The 17,615-nt window shown below is 47.5% G+C and overlaps 1 protein-coding gene and 1 long non-coding RNA gene across 10 annotated transcripts in view; one reads left to right on the forward strand and one right to left on the reverse strand.

The window, feature by feature from the left end:
• PPP1R12B (protein phosphatase 1 regulatory subunit 12B) overlaps window positions 1–17,615 on the reverse strand; it is a 202,072-nt gene that overhangs the window by 98,852 nt on the left and 85,605 nt on the right. The window contains exon 1 of one of the 9 annotated variants that reach the window (XM_082413163.1): window positions 9,378–9,518. The exons of 6 other annotated variants lie outside the window; for them this stretch is intronic. In XM_082413163.1, the coding sequence (XP_082269289.1) occupies window positions 9,378–9,490 (113 nt within the window). In that variant the 5' untranslated portion in view covers window positions 9,491–9,518. Of the gene's footprint in view, window positions 1–5,902; window positions 5,991–9,170; window positions 9,319–9,377; window positions 9,519–17,615 lie in introns of those variants that run through there. 2 more of the 9 variants (XM_082413164.1, XM_082413155.1) reach the window with 2 other exon arrangements.
• Window positions 771–4,351, forward strand: LOC309637953. The gene is made up of 2 exons (XR_014250881.1): window positions 771–2,221; window positions 2,799–4,351. It is a non-coding gene; the product is annotated as an uncharacterized lncRNA (long non-coding RNA).

A 17,615-nucleotide genomic window follows, 5' to 3' on the forward strand; every position in this document is an offset into this window, starting at 1 on the left:
CGCACCGCGATGAAGAGTGGCCCCCACTTGCCGCAACAAGAGAAAGCCCTCGCACAGAAACGAAGACCCAATGCAGCCATAAATAAATAAATAAATAAAAATTTTAAAAAAAGAAAAGAAAAGAAAAGAAAAATATCCCCCAGGAATCTGAAAACAAAGACTGGATTCCAAAATAATTACTGTGAATGTACAGGGAGCATATCTCTTTAAAAAAAAAAAAAAAAAAATGGACAGAGGATCTGAACAGACTTTTTCCAAAGAAGGTAAACAGATGGACAACAGGCACATGAAAAGATGCTCAACATCACTAATCATCAGGGAAATGCAAACCAGAACCACAGTGAGATGTCACCTCACACCTGTCAAAATGGCTATTAGATAAGAAATAACAAGTGCTGGTGAGGGTGTGGAGAAAAGGGAGCCCTCATGCACTGCTGGTGGGAATGTAAATTGGTGCAGCCACTCTGGAAAACAGTATGGAGGTTCCTCGAAAAATTAAAAATAGAACTACCATATGATCCAGCAGTTCCACTTCTGGGTGTTTATCTGAAGGAAACCAAATCGCAGTCTCGATCTGTACTAAATCTGTACCCCATTGTTCACAGCAGGACTATTCACAATTGCCAAGATACGGAAACAACCTAAGTGTCTACTGACAGATGAATGGATAAAAAAAATGCGGCATATATATGTGTGTGTATACACACACACACACCTGCGTGCGTGTGCACATGTACATACCTAATGGAATATTATTCAGTCATAAAAAAGAGGAAATCTTGCCACTTGCAACAACATGGATGGGCCTTGAGGGCATTATGCTAAGAGAAACAGAGAAAGACAAATACTGTACGATCTCATTTGTATGTGGAATCTAAAAAACTGAATTCATAGGGTACAGAGAACAGACTGGTGGTTGCCAGAGGTGGGGGGGTGGGCGAAGTGGGTGGAGGTGGTCAAAAGGTACAAACTTCCAGTTATAAGATAAATAAGTCCTGGGAATGTATGCACAACAAGGTGACTACAGTTAACAACACTAATGTATTCGAAAGCTGCTAAGAAAGCAGATCTTAAAAGTGCTCATCGCAAGGAAAATATGTGTGGTGATAGATGTTAACTAAATTTATTGTGGTAATCATTTTGTAATATGCTTATCAAATCATTATGTTGTATACCAAAAAAGATTGTTTTATTTCAATTGTATCAATAAAAAATAATAAAAGTTAAAAAAAAAACCCACATTCTCTAATATTATCTTTGGTCTCAGAACAGTCTTTCCACATTGGGAAGCAGTCAACAGTATCACCCACAGGGACAGGTACAAGTTTTCCAAAGTTCTAATTTCTGCTTTAAATGTTACAATTGGCAACCAGCACTCAGAATGACAGGTTCGCTTTGTTCATTTTCAGGAGAATGTCGGCCACACGCCTACCTCTGAATAACCGGTCTGAGCGGCCACTTTTCAGGAAGAAGTGGTGCCCAGGAGAAGCAGCCAGCCCTCACCTCTCCTTCTCCAACTACAGGTACACTTCTATTACAACTCGCTGGCCACCCTCCTATTATTTACTACACTTTTCCTGTATTTTCTATTCTCCTCTCTCTCTGGGTTTCATTCTGGGTGTTTTCCACTGTCCAATCTAATCAGTTCACAAATCCTCTCTTCAGCTGATTTACTACAATTGAATTTCTTAATTTGTTATTTTATTTTTCAGTTCTAGCATTTCCATCTTTCCAAAGAGAGGGCAGTTCTCTATTGAAATTCTCTATCTTGTCTTCTATTTTCTTGAACATATTAACCATAATTTACTATGATTATTTTAAAGTCCACATCTGATAACAATCAATATCTGGGTCTGTTCCTAGTGTCTGTATTTTCTCTTAGTCTTTTGTAAATCAGTCTTATTATGCAGTATGTCTGGTAATTTTTGAATTAATGCCAGAATTTTTAATGAAACAATGTAGTAATAACTTGCAGCTCTGGAAGATGTTGTCATCCTCCAGAGAGGACATTCTTTTCTCTGGCTTAGTTAGGCTAAGAAACTGGTTCTCAAACTTTCATTGCATCAGAATCACTTGGAAGGCTTGTGAAATACAAATCTCATGAGGCTCTCCCCTCAGAAGCCCTGATTTAGCAGGTGTGGAGGGGGTCTGGGAATCTGCATTTCTGATTAGTTCTCAGGTGACGCTGCTGATGTGGAGACCACACTGTGAAAACCATGGGGTAAGCAAACCCCCTTCACCCACTTTGAGACTGAGCCGCCTGGAAGCTGGGCTTCAGTCTTTACAGAGCTGGCCATGTCTGGCAAGCCCCTCCTGCTAGAAGGCAGCCCTTCGATGGTCCCAGGGGAAGTCTGGGGTGTCCACTGGGGCCCCTGTTTCTGAACTCTAATTTCTGTTCCCTAAGCACTGAGAGATGGCTGGAAACCTCACCCAGCTTCTCAGCCTTGTAGCCACTGCCTCACTGGTCAGCCAGCACCTTGGGGGACAAGCACAGCCGGGTGCTGGGCTCGCCTCCTATGCTTTCCTTCTCTCTGGGATCTGGGTCCCTCAAGTCCTCACTTCCTTACCATCTCTCCAGTGCCATCAAAGACTTTTTTTTCTTATGCTTATCCAGCTTTTCTGGTTATTCTCAGTAGGAGGGTTTGTCTATTACAAGATATGCCATAGCCTGAAACAGAAGTTCTCAACCAGGCTATATGTTAAGAGATTATTTTCCTCCACGTGGATTAGTAAACTGGAATTGCCATACGTGCCTCAATCCACTGTGAGTTCGGCATGTGTGCCTCTTTCCTTAATAGATTCCTCTCCTCTGGGTGAAGTGGAAAATCCCGAGTCCCCAGACTTGCAAAGCCGTGGACCTGCCCTGGAGTCGGTGGGCACACCGAGGACGACCCGCTCAGGAGATGCTGCCCGGGTTACCAGCCAGCGTCCTCGCATACCACCTCCACCTGCAAACACACACCGCACCCCACTGCACCACTTCTTGACTGCTGTCTCTTCTCTGCGTCCTAGGCAGACGCCACGGCGAAGGCGCAAGCTTCTGACCGGCCTATCGCACTGCCTGCTCCGGCGAGTTTTACGGAATGAGAGCGATGGAGCTGGTAGAAACAGGTCTGGGGGTGAAATCGAGGGCCTTTTGCCTCACTTGGAGTCTTAAATATTTGAAATCATACATGCTTTTTCCGGAAAAAATTAGAAAACAGATCAACATGTGAAAATAAAAATAAACTGAATTCTACCACATGAAGATAAGCCCATTTTTATTCTACTACACGTATGTCTAGATTTTTATCTATGTATGTCTATTCTATACCTATATATAGTATATTATAGTCCATTTTTAATGAATATTATGTATATTACTTTGTAACCTGTGTCAATATATGAAACTTTTACTAAGTTGTAAGAAAAAAAAATCTATAAAAACCAAACCCAGAAACCCCCAGTACTTGAGCTTTAAAGGTTTTTGAGGAGGGAAGGAACATTTTCATCCACTTTCGCTTACCCAGGTATGGATTCCAAATTCACAGAAGTGATGCACCTTAACGTACGGTTTCCTGGGGGACACACCGCGTCTTCAGTAGAGCCTGAGCCCTTGTACCTTCTAAACCCAGACAGGGGAGCAAACTGTAGTCCTGGAGCCAACCCTGGCTGCCACATCCTGTAAATCAAGTTTTACCAACGACAGCAGCAGAGTTTAATATTTGCAATGGAGACAAAATGGCCTGCAAAACCTAAAATGTATGTTATCTGGCCGTTTACAGACAAAACTTGGCAACGCCCGTGCCAGACCACACCCACAGCCAGCACACCATCTGGGCCTCGTGAACCTGTGCGTCACGTGGCTCTTCACCGCCCTGAAAAGACGATGGTCTCGGCCCACAAGGTCCTGCGACGGAAGCACAGTGGCAGCCGTGGCTTCACAGCCATCCGTGCTCTGGCCTCCAGATAAAACTAGGCTAACATCTGCAATGCAGTGACAGAGGAAGGGATTCGATGCTGAAGTCTTATAATTACCGCGCCTGTCTACGCTGTTTCTGTCTACTCTGTTTCCTACTCCTGTTTCCTAGAGGGCAGGAAGCATTTTTCTTTGTATTTGCTATGACTCTGAGGTTACATGATCAGTGGAATTCAAACACTTAGCAGAGAATTTAAGCATGACTACACAAAAATAATTTGTTCTCTGCCTCTCAAGTTCACAGTGCTCCTTTACATACTACACAACGGCTAATTTTATCTTAAGAAGCTGTGCAAAATGCCTAGAGCAAATCATCAATGAACATCAAGAAAACCATCATCATAATAATAAAAGACCTCGACTATCTTCTGACAAGTACAGTGTGGTGATAAAGTACCCTGACATGGGAATCAGACCGCCTGGGTTTGAACCCTGGCTCCTCAACTTCCTTGCTAGGCGATCTCGGATAAAACGTTTACGCACTCTAAACCCAAGTTTCTTACGCAGCAAAGGTATCAGCAGATGCAATAGGTATGAGCAGAAATCAGCAGGGCTGCTGTGAGGACCGGACGGCCTGACTGTTGCTCTCGCATCACCACCGCTCCTGCTGCACTGTTTCCATCCTCACGTTAATAGCTCCACGTGGCGATTTGGCAAAGAAAGAAAGGTGCTAGAATATCCATCCCATCTGGTCTAATAAAGAGCTCCCCTTAATTATTTTTCCCAGAAATGGATAATTCATTGGGAAGCGGTCTTAATGCCCATGAAAATATTCTCCATGCAGGTTTGAAGGGCTAAGTAAAATAAAGCTACTTTAAGTAGAAGAATGAAAGGAAAATAACCAAGAAGATTTCCAGGGAGAGTACAAAGCTGTTTTCCCCAGAATGATGAGAGAATAATCTCTCATCCAGAGCCCACTAACAGGAAACTGGTGTTTGGAATAGCTTTAGGGAGTCCTACATTTAAAATCTGTGAAGACAGAATGGTACTTAACGGTTAACTTCAAACGGGGCAGGAACCAAGTTGAGTGTATGTCTTTATAGCACTCGGGATGCTGCGGTCATTAATTACAGAATGCCTACTGGTCCTCTACCACGGCCTGTCATTCCTCGGACTACATCCTGTGAATGAGGTTGCACAGGCACAGGTACGCTTCAGAGAGATGAGAAGGAACTTCCTAAAGATCAACCTGGAAGCACGCAGGGACAGCTACGGGGCAGGCGATGAGCCAGAGAAGAACAGAGCACGGACCTGTGGCTAAAGATGTTATGAGTTCGAGGAGCCACATGATCTAACTTCAAGACTTCAGGTAGAGAGGATAAAATCATTCCCGTTTCACGGAAGAGCTGACCGAGGCCCAAGGAAACACTGAAGCACCCACCCAGGGTCACAGCGCTGGCAGGTGAGACCTAAAGGGAGCAGGACCGGCCACCTGGCCCCAGCACCACACGAAAACGGGCTCTTCACCTAGCGCCACGGCACCCCAGCTGTGTGGATTCATGCAGCAAGACATTCCTTTTTCCAAATCTAGCAACATCAGGAGGGGGGTACTGTCTTACGTTAGGCTTCTCTTAGTGTCCCCTGATATTTTCCAAAAGTCTGCCATCGGCAACACTCCATCTGGGGAAAGGATGCTTTCGTATCTCCAGAGGTTGCCATTCACATGCAGTACGGCCATCCCGGACAAGCCGCAAGGGACAGGTGACAAGAGGGACCGAATTCTCCTGCAGAGGACGCAGCCCCCACGGCGGCCAGGCGTTAGTGCAGGTTTTCCTCGCCGTTTCTAACTAGGAATGGTGTTCCTGGGTTCTAGTGTCAGCTTAGCCATTAACTAACAAGAAAGGCTCTTTCTTGCCTTTTAGGGTCACAGGGAAGGGAGTGGTTTGGTTTATTTCTTTATACCCTTGTCCTGAAGAGGACCTGGGAACTAAAGGAAATGCATACCTGCAGCAATACTTTAAACAGGTGAAGAAATATGCGGGAAAGGAAAAGAATGGCCAGATACGGCTAGAGTTCTGGGTGGCCGCCGGAAGTCAGGCGCCGCTGTACACGTGGTGTCGGGAAGCTCCGCAGAGAGATCCAGGCGGGAAACAGAGACCCGAGTGATGCAGGAGGCGGCAGAGCAGCTCAGGAGGGTCCTGGGAGGAGAAGAGGAGGAAGCCCAGGAAGCCCCAGGTGCCTGCCGAGGCGGAAGGGCTGGAAGAGCACAGAGCAGGGGCGGCGGGGAAGGACGGAGGGGCAGGGAAGACTGGAACCAGAGGCCGTGGAAGACACAGGTTCCAGAAGGCAGTGGCCCACGACCAAGGGCACGGAGAGTCCGCGGTGGAGGCGCCGGACGGGCGAGGGGGCAGGGCTCCGATTTGGCAGGCTGGAGAGGGAGCAGGAGGTGGGGGACAGAGTGGGGTCAGAGACCTCCCTCGAGAGTGACAGGGAGAGTGGGGTAAGGCGGCGGCCCGGGAAGGACAGGCACGTGGGCAGGTGCGCCTCCGTCCCCGTCACCAGTGAGCTCTTGGTGCTCCTTCTGGGAAGCACTGTGCGCCCCGGCTCTGGGATCCTCCCCAAGGGAAACTCCCTACGCCCAGCACAGAATGCTGGACCAGCCTGATGGCCGCCAAGACGATGCCTCAGTTGGTTTCCAAAAGCCCGGATTCCCCATTCGGATTCCAGAGAGGACGGAAAGCTTTCAATTTACTTTGCTTTCAGAAGTGGTTTCTCCCAAGACAGATACTCACTTCCTTCAAAAAACAAAACATCAAGAGAGCCCAACCCCTGTGCCCACAGTGCCAGCTGACGGTATCGCACGGCCCAGGGGAGACCGGCTCCTCGGACACGGACCGGTGGGGTCAGAGCACATGGGCTGTGAAGTCCCAAAGACCCGGTTTTGAATCCTGGCTTTGCCACTTCCTGGCTCTGTGACTGTGGGCAGGGCCCATCATCTGAGCCTTAATTTTCTTATATGTATTAAAGAAAATAATATTATTCGTCTCACAAAGCTATGAGGATTAAATGCATCTAGGGAGTACTGGCGTACGGTAAGCATTCAGAACGCTAATTCTCTAACCCAGTCTACACCTTTCGCATGTCTGAGGCCACCTGAGATGCCGCCACGGCCTCCCGTCTCACAGGACCCGCCTCCTCCTCCGAGCGCGCAGTACGCCACCTACACAGTCTGCCCTCGAGGGTCCGCCCCCCACGCGGCCTCATGGTTTCCGAGGCGCGTACCCGGCGCCCTCAGTCTCGAGGGCACAAGGCAGGCAGGCCTCTCTCGTGTCGCACCTGCAGTCCTCGCACAGCACTGAACGCGCGAGCGGCAGGACAGCCACCTCCTAACTCCACACGGCCCGATTCAGAAGCTAAAAGGCAACCTCGACGCACAAGCTGTGCACTCAGCTGGAGAGCAAACCAGGGCTCTTGCCTGGCAGCCCGGGGGGGCTGCCACCTGTGCCTGCTGCTCTCACGTGAAGGAACCGCCACCTGCGGGGACACACCTTCTCTGCCTACATTAAAACTCCTGAAGTGGAATGGGGTAGGTGTGCTTACCCGCACACCGAGCCAAACACAGGACGGGGTCTTGGGGAGCCAGCCTTCTGCGAAGTGGATCAACAGGCGTGCCTCTGCTGCCCCCCTCTGGACACCAGGATCACTACACAGCGGCTTGTTCATCCCCACCCATTTACCCGACTCCTTGCTGAGTAGTGGGCTCTGCGGTATGAAGAAAACCCAGCAGAAGGAGCACCTCCCGGAGCTCCCGATGCAGGGGTGTCAGCTGGACCAGCCCTAAGGACAGGGCCACAGAAGAACACTGGCAAGAGGACCCCGGCTTCAGCCTGGGGCTGGGGGAACGGGAAGGCGGCAGGGGGGTGAATCTCAGGGGCTCTTACGGTACGAACAGAACTCTGCTCAGCAGAGAAGGTGACAGAAGGCTGTCCCAGAAAGAAGGGTCAGCGCGGACATCAAACACGTTCAGGGAACACAAAGCGGCACGATCGCCAAAGACACACAATACAGGAAGGAGAGGAGGAGCAGGGAGAGAACAGACCAGTTCTGGCAGGCTGGGCAGACGGTCCAACGAGCAGTCTCCCCATGGGGCTGCGATGACGGCCAGCCGCAGGGGCGCCTAAGTGCCTGACTCAGCCCCATTTTGAACTGTCTACAATCTGCTCCTCTGAGCAACCAAGATCAATGAGGAAACTTCTCACACGTATGGGAAAACATTTATTACCATTAAGATTCAACCTGATTGGGACTTCCCTGGTGGTGCAGTGGTTGAGAATCCGCCTGCCAATGCAGGGGACATGCGTTCGAGCCCTGGTCCGGGAAGATCCCACATGCCGCGGAGCAACTAAGCCCGTGCGCCACAACTCCTGAGCCTGCGCTCTAGAGCCCATAAGCCACAACTACTGAGCACCCGTTCCACAACTACTGAAGCCCTCGCCTAGAGCCCGTGCTCCGCAACGAGAAGCCACCGCAATGAGAAGCCCGCGCACCACGAGGAGTAGCCCCCGCTTGCCGCAACTAGAGAAAGCCCCGTGCGCAGCAATGAAGACCCAATGCAGCCAAAAATAATAATAAATAAAATAAAAAATAAAGTATGAAAAAAATGAAATAGAAAAGATTCAATCTGACTGTACAGTTTGTAGTAAGCAAAGTGCTTTTACCCAGACCTCAATGAGTTAGTCTCTTCATTTTATAATTTCCTGTTCAAAGGCCAACTCAAGGAGCGATCTATGCCTTCACATACCTAAACCAGCTTCTCTGTAATTGCCCTAAATATCTGACATTTTTCCCGTCTTATTTACTTAAAATATATACTATGTAATACTTAAGCTATAAAGGATATAAACAATACAACCACCACCTGTGTACTACTATCCAACTTAAGTATAACATTACTGATACCAGTTCCCTCTTAAAAAGAGATGCATGTTTCTACTTCCTGAAATTCTTAACCATCCTCTGCCACTCTAATCTCTTGGATGGGATCCTTAAGTCAGCGCACATGTTTAAATCAATTAGGAATAGGAAGAAAAACCAGAATAGTTGCCAACTGGCTATTCCGACCACTGCATCTTATTCTTACCACCCCCCACCCCAACCATAGCGCCCAAATGGCGTGCGCAACCAGCCAGCTTCCCAAAGAACCACCAGGAAGAGGCGCGACGGAGAGCAGAAAGACGCTCTCGGCCATCAGAGCTGCCAAGCAGACACTCACCTGCGGCTCCTGCCCCTCCAGGCCCAGCGCTCACGGGCGCCCAGCTCGGCACACCAGTCGGCCCGCAAACCCAGAACACAAAGATCAACCTCCTGCGCCTCCCATTTCCATAAAACCGGGAACGGCAAGGACTCCACTGCCAGATCAAACCATCACAGGTGAGAAGTCAAGCACCTCAGACACACCTGCCACACACCTGCCACACACCTGTGCAGCAGCTTTCCCAGAAGCCCAATTTGTTGAAAAAGTGCCCACTCCTCCGGCTGTCCTTCCCTAGTAAACACTAGAGCTCGTTTTGTGAGGTTGTCACAAGCGACCATCTTCTTCCAACATGGGAAAATCACCTGGTATGGGGGGGGCTTCAGTGAGGGCACAAAATTTTGGTCCCTCCCACATGTCACCAACACTCACAGCTCTGAAAAAAGAACCACTTTATCAGAAGGAGATTAACTGTAAACACACGGCTGATAAGAGCTTTGTGCAGCAGGTGTCGGGTGACTGCTGGCTGTACTCTTAAGTGGCTGGGAGCTGGGGCAGAGCCGCCAGAGGCTCTGCAGCTTCAGACAGCCAGCTTCCTGGCCGCTTCTGGAATGCGTGTGTCCTGTGGGGTGGGGGGACAACATTTTTAAGCCACCACTCCTGAACTGTTAGGTGGTGTGCTAAGGAACTGTGTGACAAACGCCACTGTCTCTGGAAATGAAGAGGGTTCATGTCTCAGCAGCTGTGTTTAGCAACAGAAATACAGAAAAAAGATAATAAGACGTCTAAATTCCAGGCCCTTCCATCTTACTGTAGTAAGTCTCAGCAGGCACCAACCAGGTCTTCTTTCCCAGAACTGCTGAGTGGGGCGAAATGGTCCGAGTGTTATTTTTAAACAGCTTTACTAAGATATAATTCACATCCCCGTTTAAGTGTACCATTCAGCGGCTTTCAGTATACTCACAGTTACGCAATTATCACCATAATCAATTTAAAAACATTTTGATCACCCCACATGCATTATAGTCACTTCCCACTTGGTGGTTTTAAATACAGACCAACAGCATCTTTCCCACTGGCTAACTAGTGCCATCAGATCTGGCCCGTCATCAACTGCAGGACGCACCAGCACTTTACCGCCGAGAAAGCGGTGCCAATCAGGTGTCAATCACACATGCTCTTCTATCACCATTTAAAAATGACTTACTTTAATAGTTATCGAAAGGGCTCTTTCAGACTTATTTAGACATATTTAGTACCAGCAATGCACATAACCCAGCAGAAGTAACGTGAGCACCGATGACCAAATGCACACACGTGTCGGGATGACAACTGGCAGTGATGACATGTCCTGATGGCGGAGCTTGTGAGACATGAAAAAAGCGGCCCCCAGAATCAACAACACCCAACGCTGCACGACATGGCATGTGCTCAGCGACAAAACAGCAGAAACTGACTTCCTAACTAAGGCAAGAAAGGAGTCAAGCAAGCGTAATCTTTAACAGCTAATGGGCTAACATAATAACTAATCATACAAGCAACCCAGAAACCTCCAGCACGGCAATACTTAAGAGAATGTACCAACCGCTGCATACATTTCACTCTCTTCCTGTTCCTAGTTAGGAAGAGAGAGAACTACTTATACCAGCAGAGAAAAGCCTGGTAAGTTCAGCACTGCTGCGGTCTCTTAGGGAAAGAAAATACTCATTTCAGAACAAGAACTGAGAGAGGCTGGAGGAGCTTGGGAACCTCTTCTCTAGAACACCTCCTTGAATTGACAACTGCCTGACTTTAGCTTGGAGACAGGGAGATGAGTCAAACAACTTTTAAAAACCATGACTCAGTGTTTAATTACTTGTTTTAAATTTCTGACATTCCAAAGACGATGCCAAATTAATCTGCTGACAGCTTCACTTAGTGGAATAACTACCCAGCTTATAAAGACCCCAAAGGATTCAAGAAGGTCAACACGTGCGGTATATATGACTCGGCCGTGAACAGACCAAACAAAGCAAGTCGCATGTGAGCTATCTGGGAAAGACAAATAACTTTAGCTTCTTGTAGAGAAAAACTGCTTTGGCCATTTCTACAAGAAAAGAAAGGGCACCAATAAAAAAGAAGGTGTAAAATTCAGGGCTGGGGCAAGAGGATCAAAGGCGGGAGCCCGCAGACTCCAACATTAGCCCCGGGAGTTGTTGACACTGTTGCTAAGGAAAACCTGGGGCTTTGGGAATGCAGGCAGCCGCCACGCCCTGCGACAGCTGCTGCCTGCCCTGACACCCTGCCGCCTTCTGCCAGTTGCGTGCTGTGCCGTGTGCCCTCTCCACCTTGCCGTCCGCCAGCCCAGTCAACCCCTGCACAATCGGAGGACGCTGGTGGTTTCTACCGTCCTCAGGAGCAACCCCAAAATGGGATGCAGTGATCAGAGTGCCATGAAGGCAGAGACTGCCGCGTTCCAGGCCACTGATGGAGATGCACTGGCCCCTGGACCAAAACTTTTTTTTAATCCAAAAGAAGAAATGGTTAGTGAGTTCAATGGGGAGGAAAAAGAGGCTTGAGTTATGGTCTCCACTGTGCCTGACTCAAGGTGTGATATCAGGCAAATCACTCCATGCTCTTAGGGCCTCGGCATTTCCATCTGCAAAACAGGGGCATAACTCCTCTTCCTTTCCATCAGGTAAAAGGACCACACTGGTCACAGGGGAGCTTTTCAGAAAAAAAAAAGAAAAAGAAAGAAAATTTTAAAAAGGAACTTTGTAAATCCAAGACTGTGCCCTTCTCAAAAGTAATAAACTTTCAGAGGTCCTGCCCTGAGCTTATGTAACAAAATCACAAATTATCTAGAATCCTGCATAAATTACCTTGACTCGCTTGACTACTGTGTCTACTCTTCAATGACTGTGGCCATCTTCACAGACTTACATCATAACAGAGACTGTTGTCCACAGAATTAATTTTTTTTCGAGCTCACCTGCCCCCCACCCCCATTACAATGGTAATTCTTCATCACTCTGGAACTTTGGAAAATACAGGAAAAAATAAAAATAAAATAAAAATTACCCATCATCCCTCAGAAAAATCTAGTGTTAACCTTTCCGTGTTGATCACGATTTGGTATCATAATGACCACTTGCATCCAGCCCTGTCTACTGATGAATCTGTAATCATATCTGTAGTTCACAGGCTGAGCGAAGGGCCACCCCCCCCACCCCCGGAGAGAGCGGCGCCCACTCCCTGGCCAGGCGCTGCACGCGTCCACTTCCCCCCTCTTCGAACAAAACCGGCTCAGAAAGGGAAAGTCAGGCGTGCCGGTTCCATGGGAAGACCCACACCCCAATGCACGAGCTCTAGTTACCCTGCAAACAGAGATTCTTTCTGAGATGACTTTTCTGCTGGGCAGGTCTTGCTATGGCCAGTTTGAAGACCCATTTGCCTGATGCTAATTGTTTCCAAGGGGACCTGTCAACACAGGCTCCAGGCCTCCATTTCTCAGCAAGAGCCAAAATGCTTCCACAAGGAGCTGATTACAGAGAAAGCTGCAGCTTCAAGAGAAGAATTAGTACCCAGCATGCTCTTTCAGAAGGAACATTTAGTTGTTTTCAAAACATGTGCTTTTTTTCTTTCAGCGTGTGTTTGTCTGAAGGAGAAACTGAACGGCTGTAATTCTGTAAAGGCTTAAATGACGTTTTATTTGATCAAGCCATTCCCCGGCTGAAAGCACTCCAGTCCACAGCTCTGAGAGCGGAAGTTCAAGTTTCTCAGCACGGCACAGACAGAAACTACACCATGTGGTTCCTGCCCGCCTCTCTCTAGTGCCACAATTTCCAAAGTATTCCCAATGGAGTACCAGTCAGGTTTCTGTGAAAAAACAAAACTATTCGATGGACACAGAAATCTGGCAACTGCTGCAAATTCTAACCAGCCCCACGCCCTGGAGAGGAGCGATCCCCAGGTTTTGAAGCAACCGTTTACCTGTGTTTAAGCCGTCGTTTCACAAATTCGCTGGGCCACAGAACACTTTTTTTCTGCACCTAAACCTACTTCACAAAAGACACCTGCGAAAACGCTGCACTGGCCTTGCCCTCCTCCCAGTGCCAGGCACAGTGAACTTGTTCCCCGAATTTCTCATGTCCCTCTAAAATACCACCCTCCTGTTATGACCAGCCTCTCAAAACTCAAGCCCAGGCACCTCCTCTGCGGCCCCTTCCCTGCCCCTCTACTCCAGACCCCCTCTGTTCCCACATCAGACACTGTACTGCAGCTTCTGAGCTGCCTTCCACACAGACACGGGCTAGCTTTTCCCTGACCTTGGATCCTTAACGCCCCTGCGCCGGGCACACGGCAGCCTCTCACTAGACGGCTGTTAGACGCCTTACACACGCAGGTTCCTGTAGCAGCTCTCTACCGGATACAACAGTGCATGTGCAACACCTTCTGTCTCAACAGCTACTCCTGATACACTTACCTCACTGCTCCTCTAGATCGCTCGCTCTATCTTTAGTACAGCTGGTCACTTCTAATTATTGTTACTGTGAAATAAAGTTCATATTTTATGGCAAGACCAGAACAATTCAGACATAAACACATCCGCTCTGCCCTCTGGCCCCCGCTCTCCCCCTTACTGTGCAGGGCATATCTGCATTTTACATCGACCAAACCTCCATCGGCAGGAACACCTGCTCAGCCACGAAGAGCAGCGTTCTCCCAGCACCAACAAGCAGCGCCTTAAAGATAACCTTCCTTCTTGATGGGGCCACGATGACGCTCAGACGTGGCTTGTGTGACCTGTCAATAAGACGTCATTTCGCGTACAGCCTTGTGTCTCAAAAACTTATGCTACTGTGCCGTGACCTCTAACGGGTGGAACAGTTCTTGGAGCTTGCTGAGATGTTCTTCCAGGTTATAATCCTCAAATCCGGCTCAAATAAAATTCTCCACTTCTTAGATCAACTGACTAATTTTTGTCAACATCACCGACTGAAGTCACGGTCTGAGGTTTCTGTCTGCCGCTCATCTGCATCCTGAACATCTAGACCCTGCCCCGGGAGCTCTCCCTCACGGTGCCTCTCCCTCTCCAGTGTTCACAGTGTTCTGTGTGAGTTTGTCTCTGGTGGGGACTGTTGTACAGAAATCCCTTGGACCCCAGGTTGAAGATGTGTTTATCTTCAAGGTAGTTTTGAATTTGTTTGTGCCATGATGGCCCCAAAATTTTAAGAGTACAGACCTACTTCCTATGTTAAATTCTTGGCTTGGGCTTTCCAAACTATATGAGTAGTAAAAATATCCCATAAAAGATTTTTCTGACAACAAAGACTACTGTATAACACAGGAAACTATATTCAATATCTTGTAATAACCTATAATGGAGAAGAATCTCAGAAAGAATATATAAACATATTCTTTAAAAAATATATAAAGTCTTTTTTTTTTTTAGGTAAGAAGTGGATTGATTGATTGATTTTGGGGTTGCATTCGGTCTTTGTTGCTGCGTGCGGGCTTTCTCTAGTTGCGGCGAGCAGGGGCTACTCTTCGTTGCGGCACGCAGGCTTCTCATTGTGGTGGCTTCTCTTGTTGCAGAGCACGGGCTCTAGGCACGTGGGCTTCACTAGCTGTGGCGTGCAGGTTCAGTAGCTGTGGCTCTCGGGCTCTAGAGCGCAGGCTCAGTAGTTGTGGTGCACCAGCTCAGCTGCTCCGCGGCATGTGGGATCTTCCTGGACCAGGGCTCAAACCTGTGTCCCCTGCATTGGCAGGCGGATTCTTAACCACCGTGCCACCAGGGAAGTCCCTATATATATTCTTAAGAAAAAAACCTGCCCGGACTCTTGACACATCTTTGGACCGTGGGCAAAGAACTGGGCAGCCCTTTGAAAATTCCAGCTCTACACAGGTTCTTGGTGATGGATCCAAGCCTAGTCAGGTCCACAGTCACGTGTCTTACATCCACACACGGCACTAAACCGGAGCCTCCAGACTCTAGGTCTCATACCACCCTGGGCCACTCAGACCATTCTGGCTTTTGGGGTCTCTTCATTTCTGTCACCTGAGAGTTCCCTTTCATTCTTCTGAACTGAGCCACCCTTTCGTCTGTTTATAATAGGAACAGGGCCCTTGTGGGCCTGCTTGCCATGCTGCTGGAAGCACCCCCTAAATAAACGTTGAGCACATTCACTCTTTTCCACCTCTTCCAACGACTACCTCAGTGCCAGCTACTGCTCTTCTTCACGATCGCTCCTCTGCAGTGGTCTCCTAACTGGTCATCTCACATCCATTCCTGTCCATTCTTCCCCTGTCCACTTCGTATGCAATACTGCAACCAGAGTTTAAAAGGCAGAATTTTTAAAAATGTAAGTCACATCAACTTTTTTTTGTCTAAAATCTTCTACTGACAGATGACCCAGAAATTCTACTCCTAGGTACACACCCAAGAGAAATGAAAACATATGTTCACACAAAAACTTGCACATGAATGTTTATAATAACATTCTTCAAATAGCTGAAAGGTGGAAACAATCCGAATGTCCCCAACCTATGAATGGCAAACAACATGCAGTGTGTCCACGTAACGGAACAGTATGCGGCCATGAAAAGAACAAAGCACTGGTGCACGCTACAACGCAGACGACTCTTGAAAACACGCCGCTGAGGGAAAGCAGCCAGTCGCAGAAGACCACATTCCGATTCCACTTAGATGAAACCTCCAGAGCAGGCAACTCGACAGAAACAGAGAGTAGATGAGGGGTTGCTCAGGCCTCTGGGGAATGGGCAGACGGGGTGGTGACAGCTAAAGGGTACGGGATTTCTTTTTAAGGTGATGAAAATGCTCTAAAATTGACTGTGGTGATGGCTGCGTTGAACTGGTGAATTACACGCTGTGTGAAGCACATCTCTGCAAAGCGGTTCAAAAAACTCTTCCGGTGGCTCACCATGGTTCTCGGCACATAAACCCACAACCTCCTCGCTGGGGGTGAGACTGCATCACGGAGCCCTGCCTGCGCCGCGGGCCTCACCGTAGACGGCTCTGTCCCTCACTCTCTGCACTCCAGCTGCCACGTCTCCTTCCAGCTTCTCCGAAGGATCGAGCACCGTCCTCCGCTTGGTGTCTCTGCGGTGGCTGCCTGCTCTGCCTGGAACACCCGCCCCTCCCCCTCCCCTGGCTGTTATTTGCCCTGCAGTTCTCACTCGGGCATCACACCCCGAGAGTGACTTTCTCTGATCCCCCCAGAGAAGGCGAGTCTACGGTAGGCAGATCTTCTGTAAGGCACCAGGCACAGCATCTATCACAAGTGTAATTACCGTCGTTCCTCTTCCCTAGCGTATACACCTCGCAGGGGCTCAGACCATACTCGTCAGCTCACGGCTGTTCGGTCTGCGCTTGCCACGGTGCTTGGCAGCAGCAGGTGCTCAGCAAACTCTGGGAGGAATAAACGCTGCTACAGATCGAGTGACTGAGTCCAACAGCTCTTTATCGAATACTCTCCCAGCTATTTATCTTGTGCCAGCTATTAATTTATTTTATTATCTAATAATTATTTATCTAACAAATATCTATACCTATTTTGTGCCATCCCTAAAATGCACTCATCTTGATATACCACATTCATATTACAATTCATTAATATCTTGACCTAATTCTTTTATTCTTACATTTGCTGCTCCTTGAGGAAATACATCCTAGTTCTATAAAACATGTGGCACACGGCTGGTACTCAATAAATATTTGTGGCTTGAATAGAACTTCTAAAACAAAAATCACAATCTGTAGCAGGTTATTGATCACACAGGTTATAAAATTCCCAGAAGACGGTAATCGTTTCTCCAGATTTCTCTAAATAATGGTTCATGCAACTAAATATTTAATAATGCAGTTTGATAAAGAACCTGGTTTACGCATCCTTCCAGGGACCATGATCTTAATGATGAATTTAACTCATTTCACTTGTCTCAGCTCAGAAGGAGTTTTTAAAGAGAGTTTTTTCCCCAGCTAATGAAAGATTGCTTTTGCATTTAGTTTCTAGATGAAACTAACAGTATCTAAGTAACGTCTGAGCTATGAAATACATAGACATTAAATATTGAAGATTGATTTATTAAAACTTTCCTGGCTGGAAGCCTATTAAAAGATGACGACTGTTAGCTCTGCAATCTGTTAGCCCAGAAAATGGAATTTCTTCAAGTTTTATGTAAAGAAATGAAAAAAGAAAGGGAGGAAAGGAAGAAAAACACTATTTTTCAACTTAACATCTTCCTTCTATTTCTTCTCAAAATGCATGTCTTAGAGCTATCTTTATAATAAACGAACGTCTAAAAAGTTTAACTCATTGTACCTTGTAGATGAAAAGACACTCTGACTTGTTACACATATAGACACACTCAGAAATATAACACCTCCTTCCTTTGGATATTCAAAATAAAATGAAGTCAAAGTGAAATCTAAATTTTGGTAAGATTTGACCTCTTTTTCTAGTC

The sequence above is a fragment of the Balaenoptera physalus genome (assembly GCF_965194825.1).
Source record: "Balaenoptera physalus genome assembly, chromosome: 1".
In the NCBI taxonomy this organism is placed as follows: domain Eukaryota; kingdom Metazoa; phylum Chordata; class Mammalia; order Artiodactyla; family Balaenopteridae; genus Balaenoptera; species Balaenoptera physalus.